The 25516-nt window shown below is 40.2% G+C and overlaps 2 protein-coding genes across 2 annotated transcripts; both read right to left on the reverse strand.

The window, feature by feature from the left end:
* Positions 1–307: 307 nt before the first annotated feature.
* LOC115376431 (uncharacterized) lies at positions 308–6772 on the reverse strand. The gene is made up of 5 exons (XM_030076007.1): positions 6745–6772; positions 5102–5365; positions 3925–4185; positions 1979–2125; positions 308–787 (listed from the first exon to the last, which is right to left on the reverse strand). The coding sequence occupies exons 1-5, from the start codon at positions 6770–6772 to the stop codon at positions 738–740; spliced, it is 750 nt and encodes a 249-aa protein (XP_029931867.1). The 3' UTR covers positions 308–737.
* Positions 6773–19862: 13090 nt separating this feature from the next.
* Positions 19863–22583, reverse strand: LOC115377017 (Fc receptor-like B). Its single transcript, XM_030076872.1, has 4 exons — positions 22460–22583; positions 21967–22236; positions 20714–20965; positions 19863–19891 (listed from the first exon to the last, which is right to left on the reverse strand). The coding sequence occupies exons 1-4, from the start codon at positions 22581–22583 to the stop codon at positions 19863–19865; spliced, it is 675 nt and encodes a 224-aa protein (XP_029932732.1).
* Between the last annotated feature and the right edge of the window lie 2933 nt (positions 22584–25516).

The following is a 25516-nucleotide window of genomic DNA, read 5'->3' on the forward strand; positions in this document are numbered from 1 at the left end:
TGCCAAAAACTGGGGAAGGAGCTGATGTATTGCAACATATCATATGATGGTACATCATTTCAGACACTGTCCAATCCAATTCAATCCACTTTATTTATATAGCACATTTTGAAAACATAAAAAGTTTATCAAAGTGCTGCACAGTAATTTACAATAAAAGACACAATGGTTAAGAAAATGAGGATTAAAATGAGGATACAGATAGACAGGTTTAAAAAGAAGATAAGAGTCATACAACAGATAAAATATATATATATATAAAAATACAATAAAATTTGAATAATAAAAAAAGAGACAAACAGGAAACAGAGATCACACAAGAACAGAGGTCACATAACTCTCACGCTGAGTTAAAAGCCAATGAATAAAAGTAAGTTTTAAGACGTGATTTAAAAGTAGGTAGGGTGGGGGACAACCTTATTTTTAGTGGTAGCTCGTTCCATAATTTAGGGGCTGCCACAGAAAAGGCTTGATCACCTCGTGTTTTTAAATTACTCTGTGGCCGGATGTGGGAAGAGTAAAAAAATATGAATCCATATGAACTGGATTTTTACATAAACTATTTTTTAACAACCTAATAAAATAGATTTATTGACTACTGATTAGTCCCAATAATCAGAATATTGGTGTGCATATAAGCATACTTGGGGCTGCACCTTGAATCTTCTCCTCTTGCTCGTTCCAGGGGGATGCGGGGAGGTGAAAAAAACAAAACGGAAAAAAAAAAACATGATTTTTCAGTCCTGTGAGATTTGATCCAAAAGTCTGTTCTTCCTTTCAGCTCGAGCTGTGGGAAGAGGAGAGAGGAAAAAACACAGTTTGATATGTTTTTTTTTATCACCATTAATTTCTATTAGAATTCGGTGGACAGCCCAAGTTATTGAACATCCACCCCTTCTTAAAGTCAAAAAGAGATCTGTGTCATACCTGTCACTTCTCCACAGGTCTGTAGTGTATTTCATAATAAAAGCATGTCACCTCTTGAGTGGCATTTGTCAAAATCAAATTATTCGAAGCTTCATCCTCATGTCTTCATGTTGTTGATGGATTTGGTGCATCCATCAACAACATGAAGACATGAGGATGAAGCTTCGAATAATTTGCCAAAAAAAAACCCAAAAAAACAAAACAAAAAAAACAAACAAAATAAAGCTTTCACAGCCAAACAGAGGATGTTCCTGCTCATGTGAAACTTTTATGTGTTGATGAACTATGTAGCGCTAAAATGATCGTGTACCCTTTTTTAATGTTTTTGTCTGATGTCTGACTGGTGATGGAGTGAAGCCGTCGCAGCACTTTAACTCCGGGCCGGCCTGGGAGAAGAGCCCTCTTTTTCCATCTTTATACTTTTTGATCTTTTTGACTTATAAAATGCTTAGCAGACAAAGACATTTTCACAAAATGGGTTCATGGAAAATTAAAAACTATTCTAGGTCTGCATGCATCGTAAGATTCAAACTAAGGCTGGGCGATGGGGACAAAATCAAGTATCACGTTAAGTTTGACCAAATATCTCAATATTGATACTGTGGTGATATAGTGGGGATGACGGTGTTTTCATAAGCTATTTAAGTAATTTTTATTAAGTAATTATTAGTAGTGTGGGTATGATTACCAAACAGGTAAAGGCAAATATCAGAGCAGCTAAAACAGTCCAATAAGTTCAGAAAATGTCATCTTCTTACTGTGTTACAGCCTTTAAAACCAGGACAAAACAACTCTCACTGTACATCAGATCAAGATATTACAGTTTCGGAAATCCCAGATGATATTTAGTCTCATATCGCGATATTGATATAATATTGATATATCGCCCAGGCCTAATTCAGACTTCCCAGATAAAAATGATCCACATGTTAACAGATCATCTTACCTCTGTCCTCCTGGTGGAGTGAGGCAAAAGGAAAGACAATCTCCATGTGGGGATCAATGAACTGTTACGTTAAAATTATTTCTATTTTTTTATTGTTGTCTTTACCTTGAGTCCAGCGGACATAGACGTACACACACATGATGAGGAGCACCATGTACAGAATCACCAGCAGGACAATACACACCAGCCTCGGGATGGACATGATGGGAGGAAGAGGAGGAGAGGGGCTTGTTGGCCGCGGTTTGTCTGCAGCTGAAAAGCGAACATTAGAGTTAGCTTGTTGACTTGTAGAGCAAATTTCAGACACAACGGCAATTCAAGATGCTTTACGTAAGGCGTAATAACTAAACGCTGCCTCGCCATGTTACATTTTGACTCTGGGAACCGATTGTGGACCGGCACCGGAGGACCTGAGATTTCTTGGGGGTTCATAGCATAAAAGCAAAGTTGAAGCAAGCGTGTATTTGGGCCTTAAAAGCCATTCAGTGATTTAAAAACTAGTAGCAGTATCTTAAAATCGATTCTGTGACTCACTGGAAGCCAGTGTCGGGAACTAAGAATGGGTGTGATATGTTCAGCTTTTTTCCATCTTCATCTTCATCTTCATTTTATCTGGAACCGGGTCACGGTGGGCAGCAGGTTGAGGCTCCTCCTGGGGATCCCAAGTCATTCCCAGGCCAGCCAGGAGACATAGTCCCTCCTGCATGTCCTGGGTCTGCCCCAGGATCTCTTCCAGGAGGCGACCAGGAGGCGTCCTGACTAGATGCCCGGACCACCTCAACCAGCTCCTTTCATTGTGGAGGAGCAGCAGCTGATTCCAAGCTCCTTGTGGATGTCCGAGCTCCTCAGCCTCTCGCTTATTTCTGCAGCTTGTGTCCGCGATCTTATTCTTTCGGTAACTACCCACAGTTGGTGACCACGGGTGAGTGTTGGATCAAAGATCACCCGGTAAATCGAGAGTCTCAAGGGGCTTCATCACCATGACGATCCGGTACAGCGACCACATAACTGCCCCGATTTGCTATTTTTTTTTTTTTAGCTCTACTGAAAACTCTGGCAGCTGTGCTCTGAATGAGCCCGAAGCATGGCGGTGGTGGGACCCATAAAAAGGCCATTACAGTGGTCTTAGGCATGGATGAGGACTGTCTTTGGGTGATTACCAAGGTAGGGTAGCCACGTGGTGAATCGGCCACGCTGACTCCAGTGGGGCTGGGATGAGATGTGGCTCTGCATGGTGTGACTCCCAGACTGCATTATGCAATCTAGAGCTAGTTTGCTGACAGCAGAGGAAGAGTGTCTTCACTGGTGATCATTTTATTATTACTCCTATTAGTGTTATTATGATTACTACTGTTGTTGCAACACTATTGTCGTTCCTGCTATTATCACCACGAGTAGTACTATGCAGCCCCATGTTGAACTGTATTGTTCTTTGTCCTGCAATGTGCTCGGTCGAGGCAGATGGTCGCCCACCCACAGTCGGGTTCTGCTTGAGGTTTTTGGCCATGTTAAAATGTTGTTGGTTTTTTTTCCTGCCAGTGTCGCCCTGTGCTGCTCTTGGGTCAGATTCTGGTCCATGGATTTGGCTGATATCTGTTGGGTTTCTGTAAAAGCGTCTTGAGATAACTTTTGTTATGATTTGATGCTAAACAAATAAAACTGAAATGAATTGAATCACACCAGCTTCATATGCTCAGGATTCCTCAGGTGTCCTTTACTGATGGTCACTGTATTGTCTGCAGTCACTACAACCTTCAGATTAGATATCTATTTGGACTATGGGGATTTTTAGCCTTATTTACTATTCAGCACACAGTGCAGAGAGCCCGTAGCAGGTTTCCTATGGAGATTTAGACTAATATGCTGAGGAAGTTACTGTAAATCTACTCTGAAATATGAAATACAAAACTTAAACTGACAAAAATTAGACGTGGTAGAAAAAAAATGAGCATTTCCCACAATCCAATTGTATCTACGGCTAAACTGTATTTTTTCGCTGAGTCTCATGGTATTCACCAGGTAAAGAAGAGAGTGCAGAACACCTGTCTCACCTCTCACAGCCAGCCGGCTCTCTGGTGACTTTCCTTTTGTGGGGTGTTCACATGAGTACAGGCCCTCGTCAGACTTGGACACCGCACGGAGAGTAATCTTTCCTGCAGACATGTCATCGTCGAATTTGCCATCCTTGTACAGACTTGCGGAGAAGTCAGAGGAGGCCTGATACTGTTCTAATTCCTTGTAGGAGCAGCGAAGTGTCACGTCGTCTCCCTCCGACACAGGAAGTGCAGGGCTCTCCAGGATCACAACATGAGCTGAGGAAAACAGAGAAAACCACTGTGTCATTTTTTTTTAACTGTTTGTGCATTTCCATCCTTTTACAGTTTAGTTGGAGATGTGATCATTTAATAATTGTACAAGCGAATAGGCTACAACAATCAAAAGTAAGACCTTTAGAAAAAAATCTAATTGCAAAAATTTGGATTAACCTTGAAGCTCTTACTTGTTACAACACACAAGTGGCACCTCAAGTGATGAAGTGTCAGCAGATGGTTCTCTAACGCCATCTAGTGGCTGGTTTCAGAACACTGGCCACTTCCAGTGTAAGTCAAGGGTTAGGGTCAATGGAAACACAAACAGATCTTTCACTAAAAATATTGTCGGTACATTCCCACTTCGAGAGGTGGGTGAGATGTGGATCTTAATCTCAATGATAATAATAATAATAATAATGATGATACATGACATTCATATAGTGCTTTTCAGGATGCCCATGTCGCTTACAGAGAAGAAATGTAGAAAACAACTTTAATAGGATAAAACTAGTTAAGGAGTAAAAATAAATAAATAAATAAATGAATAAATAAATAATGACTGAATGATGACAGGGTGGGAGCAGTTTTGATGTGAGATGGGAAAGATTTCCAAAGGAAGGGGGCAGCGACTGAGAGAGCCCTGTCACCCCAGGTTTTGCAGTGTGTCTTGGGGATGACCAGAAGGTTGGCGTCGGCAGACCGGAGGGGACAGACTGGGACATTCGTTGCACCTGATTTCCATTTGAGCATGGCTGACTTTTCAAAAGGTCACTCATAATTGGCACAAAACCTGAATAGGAACATGGCTACTGCCTGCCATGACGCTGTCTACGACTTCCAGTCAAACCATCAAGGATGTGAACGCAGCAAAAACACAACATACAAGCCCCGTGCACATTCGGCCTTACGGTCTTACCCGTCACAATGATGTTGACGGCACTGCTGCAGCCCACGTCTCTGGACTCGCACCAGTACAGCCCTGTGTCCTTTGGATAGGCGTCTTCAATGGTGCAGGAGGGCCCATTCGGGATCCCCCAGGGTTTCTTGCACGGCACATCAGTCTGAGAAGTCGTGTTCCTCCTTACCGTCCAGCCGGTGGAGTTCCCGAAGGCATCACAGCTCAGCTTGATGGTGTCGTACGTGAAGAACTGAGATCTGTTGGGACTGATGCTCAGAGAGGCTGCAAGAAGACAACAACTTATCACAGAGGCTGCATTGATACAGGAAATGACAGACGTGACTACCAGCCACTGGGGTGCACACATAAACCCGGAAACATCAAACGACCTGTCAAGAAGTCTTCTCGGAGTCAGATATCCTGCCTTCTTCCCATTGTTTTGTTTTTTTTTTCTTTTTTACCTGAGTCATGTTATGCACGTCCTGTAAGTGAATCTCTAGAAATGACCAATTCTGTTGAGATTTGAGTCGAGGTTAATAAGTTTGTTCTCTCTCTGCCGAGCATAAACCACACACGAGACACATGAGAAAAGAAAGTCAAAGAAATGGAAAATATGTGGTCAGGTCTGTGCCAGTAAGCCTGCACCTGCTGTTTACATGCAACTTGTACATAATGTCATGATATATTACTGGGTCATGTGGATTTACAGTACCCCCTGTTTACCATACATATATGCTCAAACTTTACTTACCATTATTGGAATTTAAATTGGTTTCAGTAGTAAAATTTAAAGTTATTGCATTTTCATTAGTCTTGCTTTTTGCACAAACCCCAGGAAATGCATCAAAGCTGCACTTGATTCTGACTGCCTGACTAAGGAGTTGCTTGAATCCTCTCAGTTGTGAGGCCAGTTTGCAGAAAAGCCTGTAAGCTCTCAGTGAATCAAGGACCAGTACTGTGAGCACTTCATCTTCAAAACAACTCTCAATAAAAACCCTTTTTAACTAAGCTACATTCATTTGCAAAACATCACAAAGACCCTCGTTCTCATCTTGAGCCGGTGCATATCTGAGAACAACATAATGAACACTAAAACAGCATCACAGTTGTTTTCTTGTCAGACCTCCAAAACCTGATATAGGGCTGATCATAATCTCAATTCTGGGCACAGATCTTTAATATTTAGATTGCATTTCAGAATTCAGTGCCGACCATTAAAAAGCAAAGCTCCTCTAAAGCGAGACAACAGAAAGGTAATGTTTGAGAGAAAAGTAGCGAGCAGGTTTTGGCAACGCAATACCAGTAAACTGAGGGTGACTTATAGAGAAAGAGACTCACATACTATCTTTCCTGTATAGGAGCGTGAGAGGAAATAACAGCTGGTAACTCACAGTATAGACTAACTTACCAGCCAAGAAGGTTTTTAAAATATGACAATCATCAAATAATGACTATTAATTTGCTCAAGTAGGTGGTGCACACATTTATCAGCCACAAACAAAAAAATCAAACTTTTTATTCTGGTGGTTGGTGTCGATTTTTCTCTGTGCTGCACCTTGCAGTTGGATAAAGCGCAGTAAGTAAAATAAAAAAGAGAGTTTTGGGTGACATTATGGATAAATACAGCAGGAGGGAAAATGCTAAAAATAAGAGTTTCTCACCAAGAACTAGGCAGAGTGAAGCGACCATTGTCTCTCGATGCTGTCTGTCTCTCTCAGTTTCTTTGAACCTGCAGACTTTTCTAATAAAACCCCTACCCACATCCTGATCTCAAAAAGGAAATATGACAAAAAAACAAACAAGATGAGCAACATATAAGTGACGGTGTTGGCGTGTGAGCTAACCAAGAGTCTGTTTGCAAAGCTAGGACTGTATGTATGTTGTGATGGGGCGAGGGGGGGTAGAGGGGAGTGAAGATGATCATGGCCTCAGACTCATATCTCAGTGTCTCCACAGATACAGCAGGCTGAAACAAGGGCCAAACAGGCTGATTTGCACTGGGAAACGAGTTTCTGCGAATGAGAAACTTTGATTTATAAATGAAAAGTGACTCAGTGGCTTGTTAGTTTTTTTTGTTTTTTTTTTTCAGTGGATCCATACCTGCATCAAACTACGTGGCACTATTTCAGCTGTTTATCTAACCATTTAACTGTGCAGTCATTTACACCTGTAGGGCTTGACAACAATTCAATCAATTTATATCTACATGTATATATGGTGTTTGGAGGTATTTTTTCATATGCTCAGTTTCTCATATCTGTATTTCTTGTAATTTTTCGCAGGATTAATGCACACATTTAACGCAAATACTTTTTTTTTTTTTTTTATAAAGTTGTAAGGAACATATTTTTTTCTCTCACCCATCTCAGGATGTAGATGCGTCTCCTCTTGGATCTCAGACTTGGACATTTCACGCCATCTACTGGCTGGATGGAGGAACAGCAGTATAAAATGATGTTAATATTGAGTGGTGCACAATCGAAGCCTCTAAACCTCTGTTAGTACACTCTATATGTAATAACAGATGTGAAGCATGACGATAACACAGTGTGGATTCACAGGTGACCAAGGTGGAGTCACATTGTCCAGCCTCAGGGGATTCAGGAGCATCCCAGAGAGGAGTTTAGTGCCTGTCTAGTTTACTGTGAAGGTAGTTTCCTTCCCTGGTGCCTATAATGCTCAGCTTGTCTTGTTGTCACGGTAACAGAGGTGTTCATTCACTTCTATGTTTGGCATTGAGCTCATAGTTAGTGCTGCTGTTGGACTGGACTGCATTTTACTGACAGCGGTTTCCACTATTCTGTCCCCTGTCATTGCATATGAATGGGGAGGACAAAAAATTGAAAACACCTCTAAATATAACGTAGTCCAATGCAAGACCTCTGCAAACTACAACATCAGTAATAAACACAAAATTATAGTGACACATTCTGCACAATGTCAACAAACTGAACATTATAAACTTTGTTAAAAGGTGGAAGTTATGGCAGAGCTGCTGCACTGAACTGCATTTGAGGATAAAATTTTTATATTACTTTAATTAGTGTTTATAGTATTTTCCACTCAATCAGTGATGAACAAGAATCACAGTTATTGCTGCGCTGATTAAAAAAAAAAGTATAAATTAAAAAAAAATAATAATTAAACAACTGTCACTAAAAGAACACACTGTCTTCTCCTGAATAGATTGACTAATTAATTAATCAATACCACATGGGTTATTGTAATTTAATACACATCAAGTTGGCATATCCCTCCCCCCGTTGTTTCATTTGATTCGAAAATCACTTTAAAAAAAAAAAAAATACAAGCATTTTCTATGTCATTTCCTGATTCAAAACGAAAGAGGAAGGTTACGGAGGGACGTGGGCAATGACTGCGCAGTTTGTAGCAGCAGTAACTCTAAAACAGAGTTAAAATGTGTTTTAAACCCTTTAAAATGAGAATTACCTACAACTTCTGAAAACTTGAGCGTCTTTTCCTCGGGGCTCTGACTGGAATAATGGACTGGAGAGCGGCTCTGACTTTTTCCCTGCTGGTTCTGGCGCTGTTCGCTCAGACGGACGACACAGGTTGTATATGGGAAGAGGTTTATTCATTGTATCTGGTACATTTCAATGCATATTAGTAGTAGTAGTAGTAGTAGTAGTAGTAGTAGTAGTAGTAGTATTCTTGTGTTATTTCAGTGTTTCTTGCTTGACTTGCTGAGGCATTTACTCCCTCAAAACATTTGTCAAACCTTCTAGAAATTTCCAGAGGGGTATATCTTGACAGGAATCATAGACTAGTATGGCTACAGGAGATTTGTCCATTAGATTTTAAAAATGATTTTTATTTATAATATAAAATCTGTAATATATCATTTTAAATTCCTTTTTTCAGCGTTTTATCTTCACTTTTTGACATCAGCCTGAGAGGTTTACTTACTTTCCTATTATACTAGGCTATTACTGTTGCACTTTATTATATTCCTATTATATGATATTATATTATGCTTATTTCAACTTTCTACTTCCATTGCCAGGCTTCTGTTGCTTTACTCCTAACTATGACCTTGACCTCTGATTTGCTGCATTTCGCTTCTAAATTTGCTAATCTGTACACCTCCTCCTCTCCACTCACTCCACCCTTGCCATGTCTTGCTGTAGATATGTAATTATAATAAAGCATATTATTAGAAGTAGTTCACCAGTAGAAAAGAGGGTTAGTAGAAGTAAATAAACAATAAAGCCTTCTCACTTTCCCTCTTCCTGTCCTCTTGAGCTCCAGCAAGTTCAAAGCTCTGCATGGTTGCATCATCCTGTGACTCACTCTCAGGAAAAACGTCACATCTTGAAAGCATTATCACTCATATCCTCTGCATTTTTTTTTTTACCTAGCTGCCTGAAACTTGATTGTTGCCCATGACCGTTGCCTTTGTTCCCACCCTCCTGTATTACAGGGGGGGGTATTGTCTTATATTGTAATACAATAATATGGCCCCATCTAGTTTTTGGTATCACCAATGCATAAAAATCACATGAGCTCTTTTTTCCTTTCAGAGATGCAAATAAGCAGATAGAGGAGCAGGGATACAGATATACAAATAAGTTGCACAGATAGAGACAAGAATACAGAAGCTGCATATAGAGAGAATCTGCAAAGTTTCAGAGAAGATAGAGACTTCCGTTCATGGATCATTTTGAGGAGAATTGGCTATGAAAGCCCAGGTAGCTGTACCTTTGTCTCAATCTGGAAAATAATAAAAGTGACTTCACATTGTTTTCATAATAAAATAGTTAATACATTTCTAATTGTCATTGTCATTTTCTCTCTGTTCTCTCTTATGCTGCCTGCTCTGTGGCCCATAATAGAGTGAGTTGCCCTGCCTCTCCTCACTAAAAGTGACTGTGTGGTTCTGTCATGAAATTTGTTCAGTGGAATATTGAATTAACATATTAACAAATTCCTCATATTTATATGTGTTCTGGTGTCATATCTGTAATTACAGAAGTCAAATAGGCGAGGACCCCCCCCACCCCCGCCCCTGCTGTGTATTTGGTCACAGTAGAGTTGCAATTCATGAGGGTTTTTTTGCACCTCTATTTTCACATAGCCCTAGACCAGGGGTCGGGAACCTTTTTGACTCAGAGAGCCATAAAAGCACAATTTTTGGAAATTAGTTTCAGTGAGAGCCATATAATATATTTTAAGACTGAATTCAATTAAATGTGAGCATAACAAGCGTCTTAATTTATTCTTTTAAATAATGTTGTTATAATACTCACCATTAATGCGACTTCTGGTGCTGCATGGATTTGCTGATGGTTTTGTAGTCTGGTTGGTACTTGGTGAGGTTAAGCTTCACGCAGGCATTAAGGCTTTCATCCATTAAACGTGATCGTAGGTTGGATCATCCAATTAAAATAATAGACAATCGCTCATGCAACTGCAACTCTGAACAAGACATGAGCAGTAGAAAATCGATGGATGGATTTAAACAAATGATAATATTTTAAAACCCGAAATCTGCGAGCCAGATGTTATCATCAAAAGAGCCACATCTGGCTCGCGAGCCATAGGTTCCCGACCCCTGCCCTAGACCTATAGGTCAGAGCACCACTGTTATTCTATCTAGCTTGATCTGGCTTTCAAAAGGCATCAGATTGATGGATTTAAATGTACAATTTTCAAAAAATTTCTCCTGGGGGAGCATGGTGAATGCAGCCTCCCTTGCACATATCTCAAAACCAGTTGATATCCAAGTCTTTCATAATGTAAGACTAAGACAATGCAAAATGTTGGCTACTTGTTTAGTTTACTCAGCTGTCCGTAATCAGGCAAGAGGCTGTGTGTCCCAAACTGTGTTAAATGCATAGTCCAAATGCACTGTATATGGAATAATATTCAAATATCCCACTTTTTAATTGGAAAATGCAACATTTAGAAAAAGGCTCCTCAACCTGTAGCCCTGCCTGTTCCTTTTACTCTACATCCAAAATGCAAGTTTCCATCAGGTAGCACCTTAGCAGAATCAATATTTCCAATGGATCTGTCCAGCTTTTTTATCTGCTCAAGTGGATTAACCCTTCTCAGCCCTGACTGATCACCAACCTGAACAATGCATTTAATATTTTCCCGATTCTGCCTGACCGATCCCTCCAAACTTCTTGTCCTTTCTCACTTCCCACTTCATCATTAGTCTCCCATTCCTAAACTTTCTCTGGTCCATTTTTGGAGCAGCTACGCCTCACCGCTGTTACTTTTTCCTACCGCTTCTCCTTATTTCTGTCTTCCTTCTGGTCGCTCTCCTCAGGCGCTCTTGCTTCAAGCGCCGATCTGACACAAACGCTCTCTTCCGGGACCCAGCAGGTTTGACCCTGCCTCCTCTGCTGCAGCTTAATAAACCAGTACGCTATGATATTCTCCTGATAATCAGTTGTGTCAAAATCACAGATTATACTACTCTGCAAGAGTCTGCAAGTAAGATAACATCATGTATTTTTGGTCGGTTTCCCAGAGCCAGTAAGGGCTGTAGTTGGTGATGATGTCATTCTGCCATGTCACCTGCCTACATTTAATGTGACCAATCTGACAGTGGAGTGGAGCTTCAACAACAGCCGGATCCACGTGTACCGTCATAGACAGGACAATCCCACTCTGCAGCAGGACAAGAGGTTTGAAAATAGAACGTCCCTCTTCCATAAGGAAATGGCCAAAGGAAACATCTCCCTCAAACTCTCCAGAGTTGAGCTACTTGACACAGGACATTACAAATGGTTTGTTCCCAAACTGCACCGTCAGGGCTATATCGACCTAACTGGTGAGCATGGCGAAGCTACTATGGTGCACATTTTATGTAATTAAAGTACCACTCTAGGCCTGTCATAACAAATTTTGCTGTGCGATTAATTGCTTCAGAAATTATTGCGATAAACAATAATATTGCGTAATATTGTGCTTTTTTTATTATTATTGTTTTAATTTTGACATTTTCAGACCATTCTTTAAACTTATATTTTGATAATAAAGGCATTATGATGCTAAGTATACCCTTTTAAAGAGAAATAAACATTTATTCAACAAGAATATTTAAAAATGTAAACAAGAAATTTTAAATATTCAAAATAAATAACACTTAAAAATACCAAAATAAATAAATAATGCCCTTATGAATACAAAAAAATTGACCAACAATCCCTGGTAACAAAAAGTGCACTGTAATAAAAAAACAATGAACCACCTCACTTCGCTGACAGACGACGCATGGCAGTGAACGCTCTCATCGTCTGGTCTCTTTGGTAGAGAGAGAGACGAGAAAAACAAACATGCATGAACGTGGCAATTAATCGCGGTCAGAAAAGTTACCGTCTTCATTTAAATTTTCCGTGCAATTAACCAATGCATATCGCGACAGGCCTAGACCACACCAGTGATTTTGCATGTTTCATGTTTGCATGTCGCTGATTATCTCCCCCCTTTTCTCCAGCCGTTGGTTTCCATTCATTCCACTCTGAAAATGAACTTTTAGAGACTTAAAACTTTCCTCACCCCGGTTTTCCATCACTGGAATAAAGTTCTCCACCTTCGTTTTCCTAAAAGCAGCAGTGCTGTTGTGTTTTCAGGACTTTTTGATATCGTGGTGGAGTGAAACGCTCCCTCCTCCACCAGGGAAAATAGTCCCTGGGTAAACGTTCCCACCGAACAAAAATTAGTTGAAAAGGTGCTGAAAAGACATCATTGCCATCAACATTTGGTTGAAAAGTGACAGATGGAAAGCCATCATTTTCAAGTTGTTTCATGTTGTTCAAGACATCTCTATTAAGGCTTGCCTGTACCATCTACCATCTTTTTCTTGGCTAAAACTGGGTCCAAATCAGACAGACTAAACACTGCCAGCAAGACTTAGCCCAAAAAACAACGTCCAAATGGCATGTGGTGTTTGGTGGGTTTGCTTTCCACAGCCAATTATCAGCTGTGTGGTTTCTGAAGGTTGAGGACTTTGTTAGCCGCAGAAGCAGAACATTACAAGGTGGCTGTTTCAACCAAAAATTCATATTTTGATATGAAAATCGGGTGATTTTCATTTTATGTTGTGAAATCTTTAGTACAATTTGCTAAAAGGTTTGTTGCAGTGTAAAATGTGGGTAAACTGATCTTTTCCCACCATGGATTCAAGGTGTTTTGTAATGAAGCCGACAAATTAGTGACTCCCTCTTGTTTGACTTGACTGGAATTCAATAGAAACCTTTTGTCTGTCATTTTTTTACAGTCTCAAATGGAACGGAGGACCAAAAAAAAGATTCAAAGATGACAGAGGATCACAAAGGTAAATATTAGTTTGCAGCACTGGACATTAATTCAGCGTCTGGCTCAGAGACATCGGTCCTCTGTCCCTCCAAGAAGCCTGATTTTAAAGTAATTGTAGTTTACTGGGGTCCTTGATTGTCTCAGTCATTAATATTTCACAGACTATTATGATGAACTGCATGTGCTGAAAACATTGAAATTGCTGATCACTGCTTTGAAGTAATTGTATTCCTAAATACTAGACATTGAAGAGAAATGGCAGTTCTTTAATGAAGACCCTCCAGTTCGTGGACAACCCTTCTTCCCAACCTAAATGTTTTATTTATTTATTTATTTTTCATCTCTATGTATATAGGTTCAGATATTGTCGGTATTGTTCTTGGCGTCCTTGGTGGTCTTGTTGGTCTTGTTGTCCTTGGTGGTCTGGCCGTAGCTGTGTATGAATATCGAGCCAACCGTAAGTCACAAATTCTTGCTTGGTTACCTTTGGTTTTTGAGTTTTAACCCATTATCCTCTGATTTACTGAAATATATTGAGGGTCAGTCGAAGTGGCCCTTTAGATTTAGAACAGTATATTGCCTCACTTTGACAGCATGAAAACTCAGTGTGGCATTTTTGGTGTTTTCACAGAAGCACAAGAGAACATCGAGATGAGGGTGACAGAAGACGGAGGAGGTGGTGGAGTACAGGAAGTGGTTGGGGGACAACAGGAAGCAAATCATGTAGTACTCAGTCAGCATGGTGGAGAAAATGGAGAACTTCGTGTGACGGACCCGCTAATGGAAAGTAGAGAGTGAACCATTTTCTGACCGTCACCCACCACCTGACTCTGTTCACTCCAAACATTAACTCCTTTGCTCAGACCACGTTTACTGTAATTAACAGCAAAGATGGCAGCTTCCCCCTGAAGATTCAAACAAAACTGAAAGTTTTTCTGATGATATTTGATGTAGTTACTCCCAAAATGATGCTCACACAATATCATACCTAAGTCATCCTACTTGTTTGAGATCAAATTCCCATCTCTTACATGCTGTTGTCAGGTACACACTGATGGCATTGATCACCACACCACATAACTTTAGGTTTTTGGTTATCGTATCTTCAGGAATAACTTTGCACACCCTTTCAGTTCACCACTGCATAGCTCCCATTTATTGTCGTGGCTCACAAGCCGGGTTGTGACAAACTGGGGGCTCGTCTTGTCTGTTTCGCAGCTGATAGGACATTGAATCGGCTTGGGAACGGGATCGTAGGACATTGGGTTTACTTCGGATCTGCGCTGTTTTCATGTAACTGGAAGCCTTGACTAGTTAGTGTTGGTCGTCTGTGCGCTACTGGGGGTGATATACAGTAATTTGGTTTAAGAATAAGAGGTTGGTGGATTTGTACTCTTGTGGGTTTTCTTCTGACTCTGAATGCACCTTTTGCTTTGGCCCATGGTATTTGGTATTTGGGAGAATTTTTTATTGTCTTTAATTATCTTTAATAGTAAAACTGCACACGTTTTAAGTTGTCATGTCTCACCAGTCGGGTCTTGACAGGAAAGTAAAAAGTTTAATGCCGCCCCCATCTAGTGGTGAACTGAAGTAACAGTATGAAAACAGTTTGTTTTGTTGCGTCTTTAACTTCTGAATGAAGGTGCTGCCTGATGAAATGTTGAAGTTTTAGTGTTTCAAAATATGTTCGCCTTTTTACACTGGCTTTTTAACTGTTTCACTACTGAGAGATTGTAATGTGTGCTTGTCTTTGATCCATCTATTTTTTTATATGATGGTTGTGAAGTTGTTTAGACACATTCCTGTGAATTGTGTTATTTCACTAATGACAGGTAATGACAGACTTTATCCAGTTTTAAATGCACTGTACTTCACTGCACATACTATGAAATGAATTCTAGTTTTGGGGAAGGTTTAATTTAAACTTTTTAAAGCAACATGAAGCAAATGACCCACTGCAGTATGAGAGCTGCCACTGAGGGCCCTCTTTCCACCGTACAGTTTAATCCACCCTGTCGGTATTTCACTAGTTTCAGCTCCCAGATAAGTTCATTCAAATCAGCGCCACCTTGTGGCTGAATGTCTGCAACTTCACCAAATTATCAGACTGGAGCTCAGAGACAAAATAATCCAAGTTAATCCAACAGGAGCCTTGTGAGAGTGACATGTAGCCCTCATTCCCATCCCCAAAACAGGACTGACTCAGGCAGTTTAAGTTTCTATGACATCCTGGTGCTCTTTTTTACATGAATGGTGATTTCTCACAAATATATATTTTTGATTTTAAAACTCTGAACAATGGATGTGGGTGTGTATGTGTTAGGGTTAGGGTTAAACTTTGCATCAAATGCCTCATTAAACTGCAGCATGGCCGTAATAATAATATGCTGTCCACATGATGTCCACAGGGGGGCGCAAGAGGATCAGCACGATCCAATTTAAAGTGCATCAAGCCTTGCCTTGGTGACATTAATTTTTTTTTGTTTGTTTGTTTGTTTTGGTACATCTGGAATTGACAGTGGCAAAATCAGAACTGGTAATGGACTAACTCTTACTTTAAAAGTTTAAAATTGGAAAATTACATAAAAATGTTCACTGTTTGGCTGCGCTCACAGGGTCTTTTCAGCATCAGCCAGACCCGCAGACTCACTGTGCATAACCAAAAAGAAATATAATACAAACTAAAAAAAAAAATGTAGCCTGGAAAACAGGAAAAGGCTGGTGCCTCGCTGCAGGTCTGCAGTGAGGCAGATGTTTGCAGATGTTATTTCATAAATTTTCCTAAACTTTTCAGGCTTTTTTGTTTTGCTTTGTTTTTAGCTGTGTGATGCCGTCCTGTGGCCAGTTAATATCAACATTGAATGTATTTTTGACAGCCCTGACGTGTATGTGTGTATGTGTGAGAGAGAGCATATAAAGACAGAAAGATTGTATGAAGTACAATTTGGGAGAGAAACCAAACAGTTGCACTAAACACGTCATCCCCTGCCTGCCAGCTGAGGGACGACCATGGAAACACCACTGAGGAGTGAAACCATCGCTCCTGACAAAACACTCAGCTTTATCAATAAGTTCATGTGAATAACTTATTGATAAGTACACCTATAACACTGATAAACTGTGATCTTAATGGTTTTGTTGTGTTGTGTTGCTCGTGTCTTTGCGGTAGGAAATGTTTAAGCTGTCATTTTTTTATGCTGTTATTGTTCCTGTTGTGCAATAAATCTCATTTATTGTCTTTTTCTCTCATTTGTTTTGGTACTGTAAGTATTTTACTGTCATGTCAGTAGAGGATATTTTGTACTGGCAGTCGTTTTCGCATCAGATGCTGCTTTCCTCGTTTCCCACACCACTTAAGAAAAAGCTTCCCAATTGATCAGCAACTGAGAAAACAATGGACATTGGCAAATCAGATGGATGACGGCTAACGTTACGCAACAGCTATCGTTAGCATTCAACCACTTACCGTTTCATAGTGCTACATGATACGATGGGAAAGGCTTAAGTTAGTTATCGATGAACACCTTGGACTCGTGTTTTTTTTTTAAGTCCACCAGCTAAAATGTGGAGGTGAAAGTAACGTTAGCCGTCCTGCTCTGTTTTAACATTCTGCTGATCTCAGGAATATTCTGTGATATTCTGCTCTCGGAAACGCAGAGTGTAACTTCAAGCTTTACCACGTGGACCGAAAAAAAAAAATGTGTTCACGTTTCAAAATAATTTACAATATCATGTAATGCCATCAAAAGGTAAAGTTAGCTGGGAAGTGGTTGAACGCTAACGGTAGAGTGATAAAATCTATTGTTCTACAAGTTTGACCCGACATCCCTCCAGATTTTTACTATTCAGTGTTTTCTCAGTTGCTGACCAGTCAGAGAATTTTGTTTTTTGTTTTGTCAGAGAATTAGATTAGATTATATCAGATTAGATTCAATTCACCTTTATTGATCAAGCGAAGAGGAAATTCAAAGTGACACAGCAGCCAAGGAGCTTAGAAGTAACAACATCAATTAATCAGGCAAAGGTAAATAAAATACAATGTTGAACAAAAGTGAAGGTAAAACACATAAAAATAGAATTAAAAAGAGTAATACATTTTAAAACACACAGACTAGGGTCCCTATAATGGACTCATGCGACTATATGCTTGTATGTACATGTGTATTGGTGTACCTTTGCCACACACACTCATTCTGCATGTTTGTTAGGCCTCACACAGTATGTTTGAATATTAACAGAACAAAGTGTGTGTGTCCCCTGCGGCCACCAGGGGGCTCCAGAGAACGCTTGAAATGTCTCATGGAATTTTTTTGGGTGATTTATTACAGCAATGGTCATCATACAAAAATTATCCATATTATTACCTGAAATTCCTGTGTTAATTTTATGTCATTATTAGTGATCAGTGATCAGTGATTTTTTTATTTTTTATTTTTTTTATTTTATTTTGGTCATTTTCAACTTGCATTATTGAGTTAGTTGATTGTATTGTCTTTTTACATTTACATTTTTGTATTTAATTGAAGTAGGAAACTTTAATGAGGCAGTGATTTGACTTTAATAGTTGATTGTTGTTCTGCAGTGTTGCACACTATAGATTTTGTGGTTAAGTGGTTCACTTATTTACAGTAAACATATTGTCTGCCACACCACATTCAGTATGCCGCTTATTGTATTACTTTGAGTTTTATAGTGCAAATTAACACCAGAACACTCTTGTGAGTTTGCCACTTTTACAGATTAAAAGCCATAGAAGAGTAAAAACATGCCAGATTAAGGCTGGTATGATGTAAGCAACACAGATGCATTAAATAAAGCTGATAATGGGTGTGTTAGATTGGCAGTCAGTGTGTGAATGATCAGGCGTTGACAACAGTCAGTGAATCAGCCCGCTTGGGGCCAGCTCAGGGAGTGTGTCTCCTGCATGGAGGTGACCACAGAACATCACACATATTTTGCTTATGAAGAATATCTCCTCCAGTTAATAAACACAAGCTCTTATTTCAGCATGCTCATTAATTTAATAGCCTGCAAAAACGTAATATTTACTCAACTGTGTTCTATGAAGCCAGTGCCTGACATGCCACAGGAAGTCCTACTGTGAGTCTTAGATGGACAAAAAAAATAAAAAAAAAATTTAACACTTCTCTGCAGCAGAAACCACAACAGTTTCCATCCACGGCTTACAAAAGAAAATAAAAAAAAAAGTCTTCAAATCTTAAGCATCATAAGAAGAAAAAAAAGGTGGACTCGAGACTTTGTCGTTTCACAGAATGGTCTCTTGGTTGAGGTGGGTGTTTTTTTTTTGTTTGTTTTTGTAGGAAAGTTTGGTTTGGTTTCTGCTTTCTGAGAATTGACAGTCGTCTAGTTTCACAACAAAAATGTGACCACAAAAACCTGCTGCAGCAGTGATGACCTTAAAAAAAAAAAAAAAAAAAAAAAAGGCCTAGCAACACAACTGCTTTTTAATTTGACACATGGAGAGACGAAAGTTTCACACTCCTCTTCTTTAGTATGAGTATGAGTCATACGGTGTAAAAATACAGAATGCAAGATGCAAATGATAAAAATACAAAAGGAATGAAATACCTAAGGAGAAAGGGGCTTACAAACAAGTGCCCTTGTGAATGTAAAAAAGTACAATTTACTCAACCAAAAAACGTGCAATGTTTTTTCCCCCACAAATGTCAAGTAGAACACTGGAAGCACGGTTATGACTAAAAATTCACAGCTTCATCGGCCAACGCCTCAAATTCATGAAAGCACTGTTAGGTGAGAAGCTTGTGCAATCCCCTCTGCACTTTCTTTTCACACCTTCAGCAACAAAAACATAACAGCATGAGTTTACCAGGCGTACATGTGTGTGCATTCTGTATCAGCACCAAGTCTACATTTGCATTACATTTACATTATACTTTAGCTATTTAGTCCAAAGTGGATCACTTCTTTGCGATGGAAATACGGGGGGAAGCAGACACTGACCAAAGTGAAAAACAGATTCAAAACGCTACACAGCCATTTCCATGACGACGTCATCGCTGCGTCTCCGCTTCACGTGCGTCCGAGCTGGTGGTGAGCAGAAAGAGAGGAAACAAGTCCTATGAGGGCGGTGAAATGGCCCTGCACATCCTTTGGTGGCCCTGCACATCCTTTGGCCCTGCACATCCTTTGGTGATTTTGCATTTTCGACAGTTTCAGGGGTGTGTCTTACCTCTTTTCCTGTCTCTGCATATGAGGCCAAGCAACACGGTTGACACCAGGTATGGAATTCCCACCACCAGGTGACACACCAGCCTGGGGACGGACATGAGTGGAGCTGGAGTCGGACTCGGACTTGGACTTGGAGCTGGAGTCTGAGTCGGAGCTGGAGTCGGAGTCGGAGACGGAGTTGGAGTCAGAGTCGGAGACGGAAGTACAACTATAAAGACAAATACAGCTGACAGAAAGCTGACACCGTCCATATGGCAAAACTGAAACATCGTCATGAGCGTTACACGTCCCTCACGCTTCTTTCAAAACCTGTGGTGCCGAAAACATGGTGGATCTACCGGGGTGGCCTGGGCTGGCAGCTGCCACCCTAAAAAACAGTCCAGGCCACCCCAGCTGCCACCCCAGTTTGGGCAATCTGACAGAAAAAAAGTAAATACTGTCGCTAGTTGGAAATTCACAAGACTGAAAACCTGCTGTCCGAGTGCAACCACAATAAAATCATTTTGACTTTTACACGCTTAAGAAATTAGAATAATTCAAGCTGAGTCGAGCTGGAGGCTCTGGATTCAAACGGTTTGTGGTGTTTGCCCATTAGAAATATGTTTTCTTTCTTTCTGTTTATCTATCTATCTGCCACACCGTAAAATTTCCATGCCACCCTTTAGCCCCCCCAATGGAAATTTCTCTGGATCCGCCCCTGGTTTGATTGGAAATATATCTCCACAGAGTAAACTTGTCATGAAATGCCTCAAAAAATATTTTTTCTGTTTTTGAAAGGCCATACGTATTCAAAGCTTTGCAGTGAAAATTCAAGGCCTCTAATAAGATGAAGGGTAAAGACACTTCCTTTGACCACAAACCAACAAATGATCCTGAAATTCATGCAAAACTATGAACGCTATAGAAGAAAATAAACATGTTAAAATAATAATAATAATAAAAAAAAAAAACTATGGTTGATAACATTTGTTCACAAAGTTGGACATGCACATCGTGTCAAAATCTTGGTGTCGTCAGCTTTAAATGATGTGTTGATACATCATATGTCACTGCAAAAAAACAAACAAATAAACAAACAAAAAAACAGTAGCAAATTTATGTCATATAGTAACTGTGAATGACTTTTCTTACTTGCACCTCTGACAGCCAGCCAGCTCTCAGGTGATTCTCCAGAGTCAGAGATGCTGCACTTGTAGAAACCTTCATCAGACTTGGAGACATTGTGGATGGTCATCTCTCCTGTGGAGCCGCTCCCGATGAGGAAGCCATCTTTATAGAAATCAGCTGTGAGGCTGGAGGAAGTCGTCCTGGTTTTACAGCGCAGAGTGACATCACTTCCCTCCATCACGGGGAAGACAGGACTCTCCAGGATCACAGAGCCATCTTATGAAAAAGACAAATTCAGATAAGTCAAAAGTAATGTAATGGTCGTATAGAAATAAAGTTGGAGCTAAACATTAAGTGTCAAATATGAAAAATGAACAAACAAAAAAAAAAAATCACTGTCAGAAGTTGAACATCTCATTGCTGTATCCAGTCAGTAAAAAATGTTGGCATTTTGATGAACAACATCTGAAGATAAGAAAGTGCTATAATCTGTTTTCAGTTGCAGAAACTTTGCCTCTAAGTTTGAAATTGAAGGTTTGGCCTGGTGGTGGCACTAGAGGAAAGGTCGTAGTGTCTCAAAATCAACAGGGCTCCTCCTCAAGGGGTCATGGGTGTGCACCACAAATTTGAAAAGATTCATATAAAAGGTTTTTGAGTTAACACATTCACACTCGTGTCTGCCCCTGGGAAGAGATATCCATTAAAGCGCCATTCCAGTGATTTTGAATGTTTGGCCCATTTACTACAGTTAACCCACATTTTACACTGCAACAAACTATTTGGCAAAGCATGAGGGGGTACCAAAGATTTCACAAAATATAATCAAAATCCCCCCATTTTGAAATGTGAATTTGTGGTTGAAACAGCCGCTTTATAATTTTCTGCTTATAACAGCTGATAATTGGCTGTAGAAAGCAAATGTTACCCTGGGGACTATTTTCCCTGGCGGAGGAGGGAGCGTCTCACGCCACCCCTATGTCAAGCCATGAAAACACAACAGTGCTGCTGCTTTTGGGGAAACCGATGTGGAGGACTTTATTCTGGTGATGGAAAACTGGAGTGAAGAAAGTCTGAAGTCTCTGAAAGTTCATTTTCATATCGTAGTGGAATGAATGGAAACCAAAAGAGGAGAAATGATATGGCAGCTCTAAAATACTACACTGCTAGCTTTGGAGACGATTAGCAGGAATATGAAGTCTGGACATTTTGTAGACGATAGATATTAGGCCAAACATGTAGAGCCACTGGTGGACTTTCTGTGATGTCGTGCGTCGTACCGGTGACGGTGATGTTGACGGAGTTGCTCCTTCTCTCCCCGTCTCTGGACTCACACCAGTACACGCCGCTGTCTGATGGGTAGGCGTTTCCGATGGTGCAGTCTGAGCCCGCGGAGGCCAGGCCCCAGCCCGAAGAGCACGGCTTGAGCCCGCCGTCTGAAGTCTTCCTCTTCACCCTCCAAACTGTCGAGTTGAGCGGGTCGGCGCAGGTCAGCGAGAGGGAGCTGTACCTGAAGAGCTGAGAGCTGTCGGGGCTGACACGCAGACAGGCTGCAGGACGAATAAAGCAGAAATGACAAAAGGAAGAAGAGACATGAAGACAGGAAAAAAAGACAAGAGGAAACTAACCAACAAACAACTTAAAAAAGACAATCTGTAGATAAAAGACAAACCAGCGACTGTGCATCCATAAAGACACAAACGCCCCTCAGCAAACAAAGCACTTTTGGTTTGTTATTTCCAAAACTTAAGAAAAATAACATTGTGTACTCACACAGTAGCAGGCAGACCGGTGCGACCTCCATCCTGTCTCGCTGCTGACTGAGAGTCACTTTGATGTCAGCACTTCCTTTGCTCAGATGGCCCACCAAAAAGGGAAATTCCACCTGCTGGTACATCGACACTGTTTGATATCATCACTCTGAGATCGCCACTGTCCGCTGTATTCGAGCCATTTCCTCTTAGTTTCCTTCAACCTGCAACATCTACCTCTGCTTCAATCTGGATCTCACGCTAACAGACGTCTGAAGAGTATTTTTTGCCAAGAACATGGTATCATAATAAGACATTTCAGAGTTGGAGATAGCCACAATCTGTGAGTTTGAAGACGTGCCACATGAAACAACACCCAGAGTGAATGTCTGGTAATGCATGGCAGCAGACAGAGGAGGGGGACTTGAATGCCCTGATGGACATAACTTGTTGACTTTGACTCTGTGACCCAAATGTCTCTTGTCTTCAAGCAAGAGAGACATTTGGCAAATATTCAGGAGTTACTTTTTGGCACTTGTAATGGCTTCAGAGTTGGCTGGAGAGAAAAAAAACAAGCCTGCCTTGTTGAAAATAAGAAAGGAATTAAGATGTTCCCACCATCTCTGATGTCATGGAACGTCTCAACTCGAAAACTTGGGAAGCAGCCATGGATGCTGCCCAGTTTTCCACTGGTTTTTACTGTAAATACAATGTTTTTCAATGAGCACTTGAAGGCCTGAAGTGTGACCTCTAATGGTGAAAGCAAAGCACATGTTGGGCTCTCTAAATACTGTTTGAAGACTGTATTCAAGATGTAAGAATTGTTATGTCGCAACTTCTTGGTTATACAAGCCTTTCATGTTCCTAAATCCATCCTGATTCCAACCTTGTAGGATGAAGATCATCCTGATTAATGGCAAACTCTTGTCTAATCTCTAATCTAATCTAATCAAGCACGACTTTGAAATTTAATCCAACCTGATCACTGAAATCCTTTAGGAGTGTTGAAAACCTGAGCTCGTGAGCCACAGCCAACAGCAAATACATGATGTAATACCGCATCATCGCCACTAGGTGGTGATCTAGGGCTGCCTTGAAATTACGAACAGAGGCTTTGCATGAGTTAAAAAATGAAGTCGTTTTATTTAATAGAAAAATGTTCCGCAAAATGTTTGATCCACTAGAAGGACTTCACAATTTCAAAAAAGAGCAAAATATATTATATTTGAAAATATATACAAAAGTATTCAAAATAACACATTCCTCAAAAATATAAATCTGTTGCACATCACAGTTTGTATTTATGCATTTGCACAAATTTAATTGACCTGAAAGTGCTTTAACAAACGGCAACAATCAGCTGATAAAACCTGCAGCCTTTCAAATTGTGCCAAGATGAGGACTTTATTGTTGTTCTTAAATATTATTATTATTATCATTACTACAAATAAATGTTAGGCACTCAATACATAAAAAAACATAGGTGGCTTTTCCTCTTAGCTACAACTAACCTAAAAACTCATAGGCACTGTCATACAATATTCATATAAATACTCTAATGCTTTTCACAAACAGGCAACATTTGATCTCCGTGTGCATCCGGTTGATTAAGCTTTCCCATTTGCTCTTCTCAACACTTGGCTAGTGTTTTCACATTTGCTTCTTCTCATTTCCTACCTTGTTGTGCATCTTTCTGTTGTAGTTGTAGTTTTTTCATAGCGAAATTCTTCTGTATATTGTTTAAAATTGTTTAAAAGAGGACGTTTGGATAAACAGTGAAAGCCACCACAGTCAGAGCAAAGAGCACCACGTTTTGAAAGTAAGTAAAAAAAGAAAAAAGAAAAAAAAAAGAAAACCATAAAAAAATGTAAGCTTCAGACAAACGTCCTCAGACTTAAATTAGAGTTTTTGCAGAAGCAAGGAAGTTGAGGAAGTTCATGAACTTCCTCAAAGCGTAACTCAATAAAGATAAAAGCATGAATTCACTATTTCCCTTCTTTTAAGATATTTTGAATTCATCCACTTCAACACCACAATGACTCAGCATTTTGGTGCATTTCTCTTGTAACAGTTACAATATCAAAATATATAAAAACAGAAGCAAAAAAAAATCAACAACCTTTTTTATATATTATTTTTTACATTTTTTTTTTTTTTTTTTTGCATTTTGCAAAATGTGAATTGGGCTGTTCGCTAAAGGGAATAAAAATGGCCAAAAATGGTCAAACACCTTATGTCTTGCCAAGGTGCGCACCAAAGGATTATTGGAGCCATATTTTACATTTTACATGGCCAAAACAAGAGCCATGCCAACTCTCAGTGCTACCACGGTAGAAAATGGTAAAATGATGGATGGCAGAAAAAATAAATCCATGAAAACCAACCACAGATCTATATATCGAACCCTTGAATTTTAGATATGTACCTTTGCATTCGTAAAATGTACCGCTTGATTCCAATACATATGTTTTTAATGCCAATAATGTCACTGTTGCCCCTTTTCCACCAAAAAGAACCTGGTGCTAGTTCAGTGCTGGTGCTAGAGCCGGTGCTTAACTGGTTCCAACAAAGAACCGGTTTGCTTTTCCACCGACCAAGAGCCAACCGGAGCCAAGTCAGAGCCACGTCATAACGTCAGCGGAAAATGTGATGACGTCGGTGTGCGAGACGCTCGCTTGGAATCACAACAACCAACATGGACAACTCGTCGCAGCGATGCAAATACTGCTCGTGTGTTTACAAGCCAACATTGCAATCCAGAGGCGAAAAACGCAATTATTGCCGGCTACCTGGCGTATTTGTGGTCGTAACAAACGACGGCTATGTTTACCTATACATTTAGTGTTCGCTGCTCCTGTTTGAGTCTGTAAGCCCGCCCACCAATGACGTAGTGGGTCGCGTCATCTGTTCTTTCTCTGGCTCCTGTTTAGCCCCTGCTCGAAGTTGGTCCTTACCTGGAACTGATTTGGAACCAGTTTGGCCCGTGCTTGGGCGGTGGAAAAACAGTGCTAAGTCAGGCACTGGCTCCGAACTAGCCCTGGAACCCCTTTGGTGGAAAAGGGGTATGCGTTCAACTTTA

The sequence above is a fragment of the Myripristis murdjan genome, chromosome 18, assembly GCF_902150065.1.
Source record: "Myripristis murdjan chromosome 18, fMyrMur1.1, whole genome shotgun sequence".
NCBI lineage: Eukaryota > Metazoa > Chordata > Actinopteri > Holocentriformes > Holocentridae > Myripristis > Myripristis murdjan.

Coding starts and splice junctions, on each gene's coding strand:
- LOC115376431 (XM_030076007.1), bottom strand. CDS start 6,772: ATGGTCGCTTCACTCTGCCTAGTTCTTG. Junction 5,366..6,744: donor TTCACTCTGCCTAGTTCTTG/GTGAGAAACTCT, acceptor GTCTTCTTGCAG/CCTCTCTGAGCATCAGTCCC. Junction 2,126..3,924: donor GAGCCGGCTGGCTGTGAGAG/GTGAGACAGGTG, acceptor TTCGCTTTTCAG/CTGCAGACAAACCGCGGCCA.
- LOC115377017 (XM_030076872.1), bottom strand. CDS start 22,583: ATGTACCAGCAGGTGGAATTTCCCTTTTTGGTGGGCCATCTGAGCAAA. Junction 22,237..22,459: donor ACCGGTCTGCCTGCTACTGT/GTGAGTACACAA, acceptor TTCGTCCTGCAG/CCTGTCTGCGTGTCAGCCCC. Junction 19,892..20,713: donor GCTGGCTGTCAGAGGTGCAA/GTAAGAAAAGTC, acceptor TCGGCACCACAG/GTTTTGAAAGAAGCGTGAGG.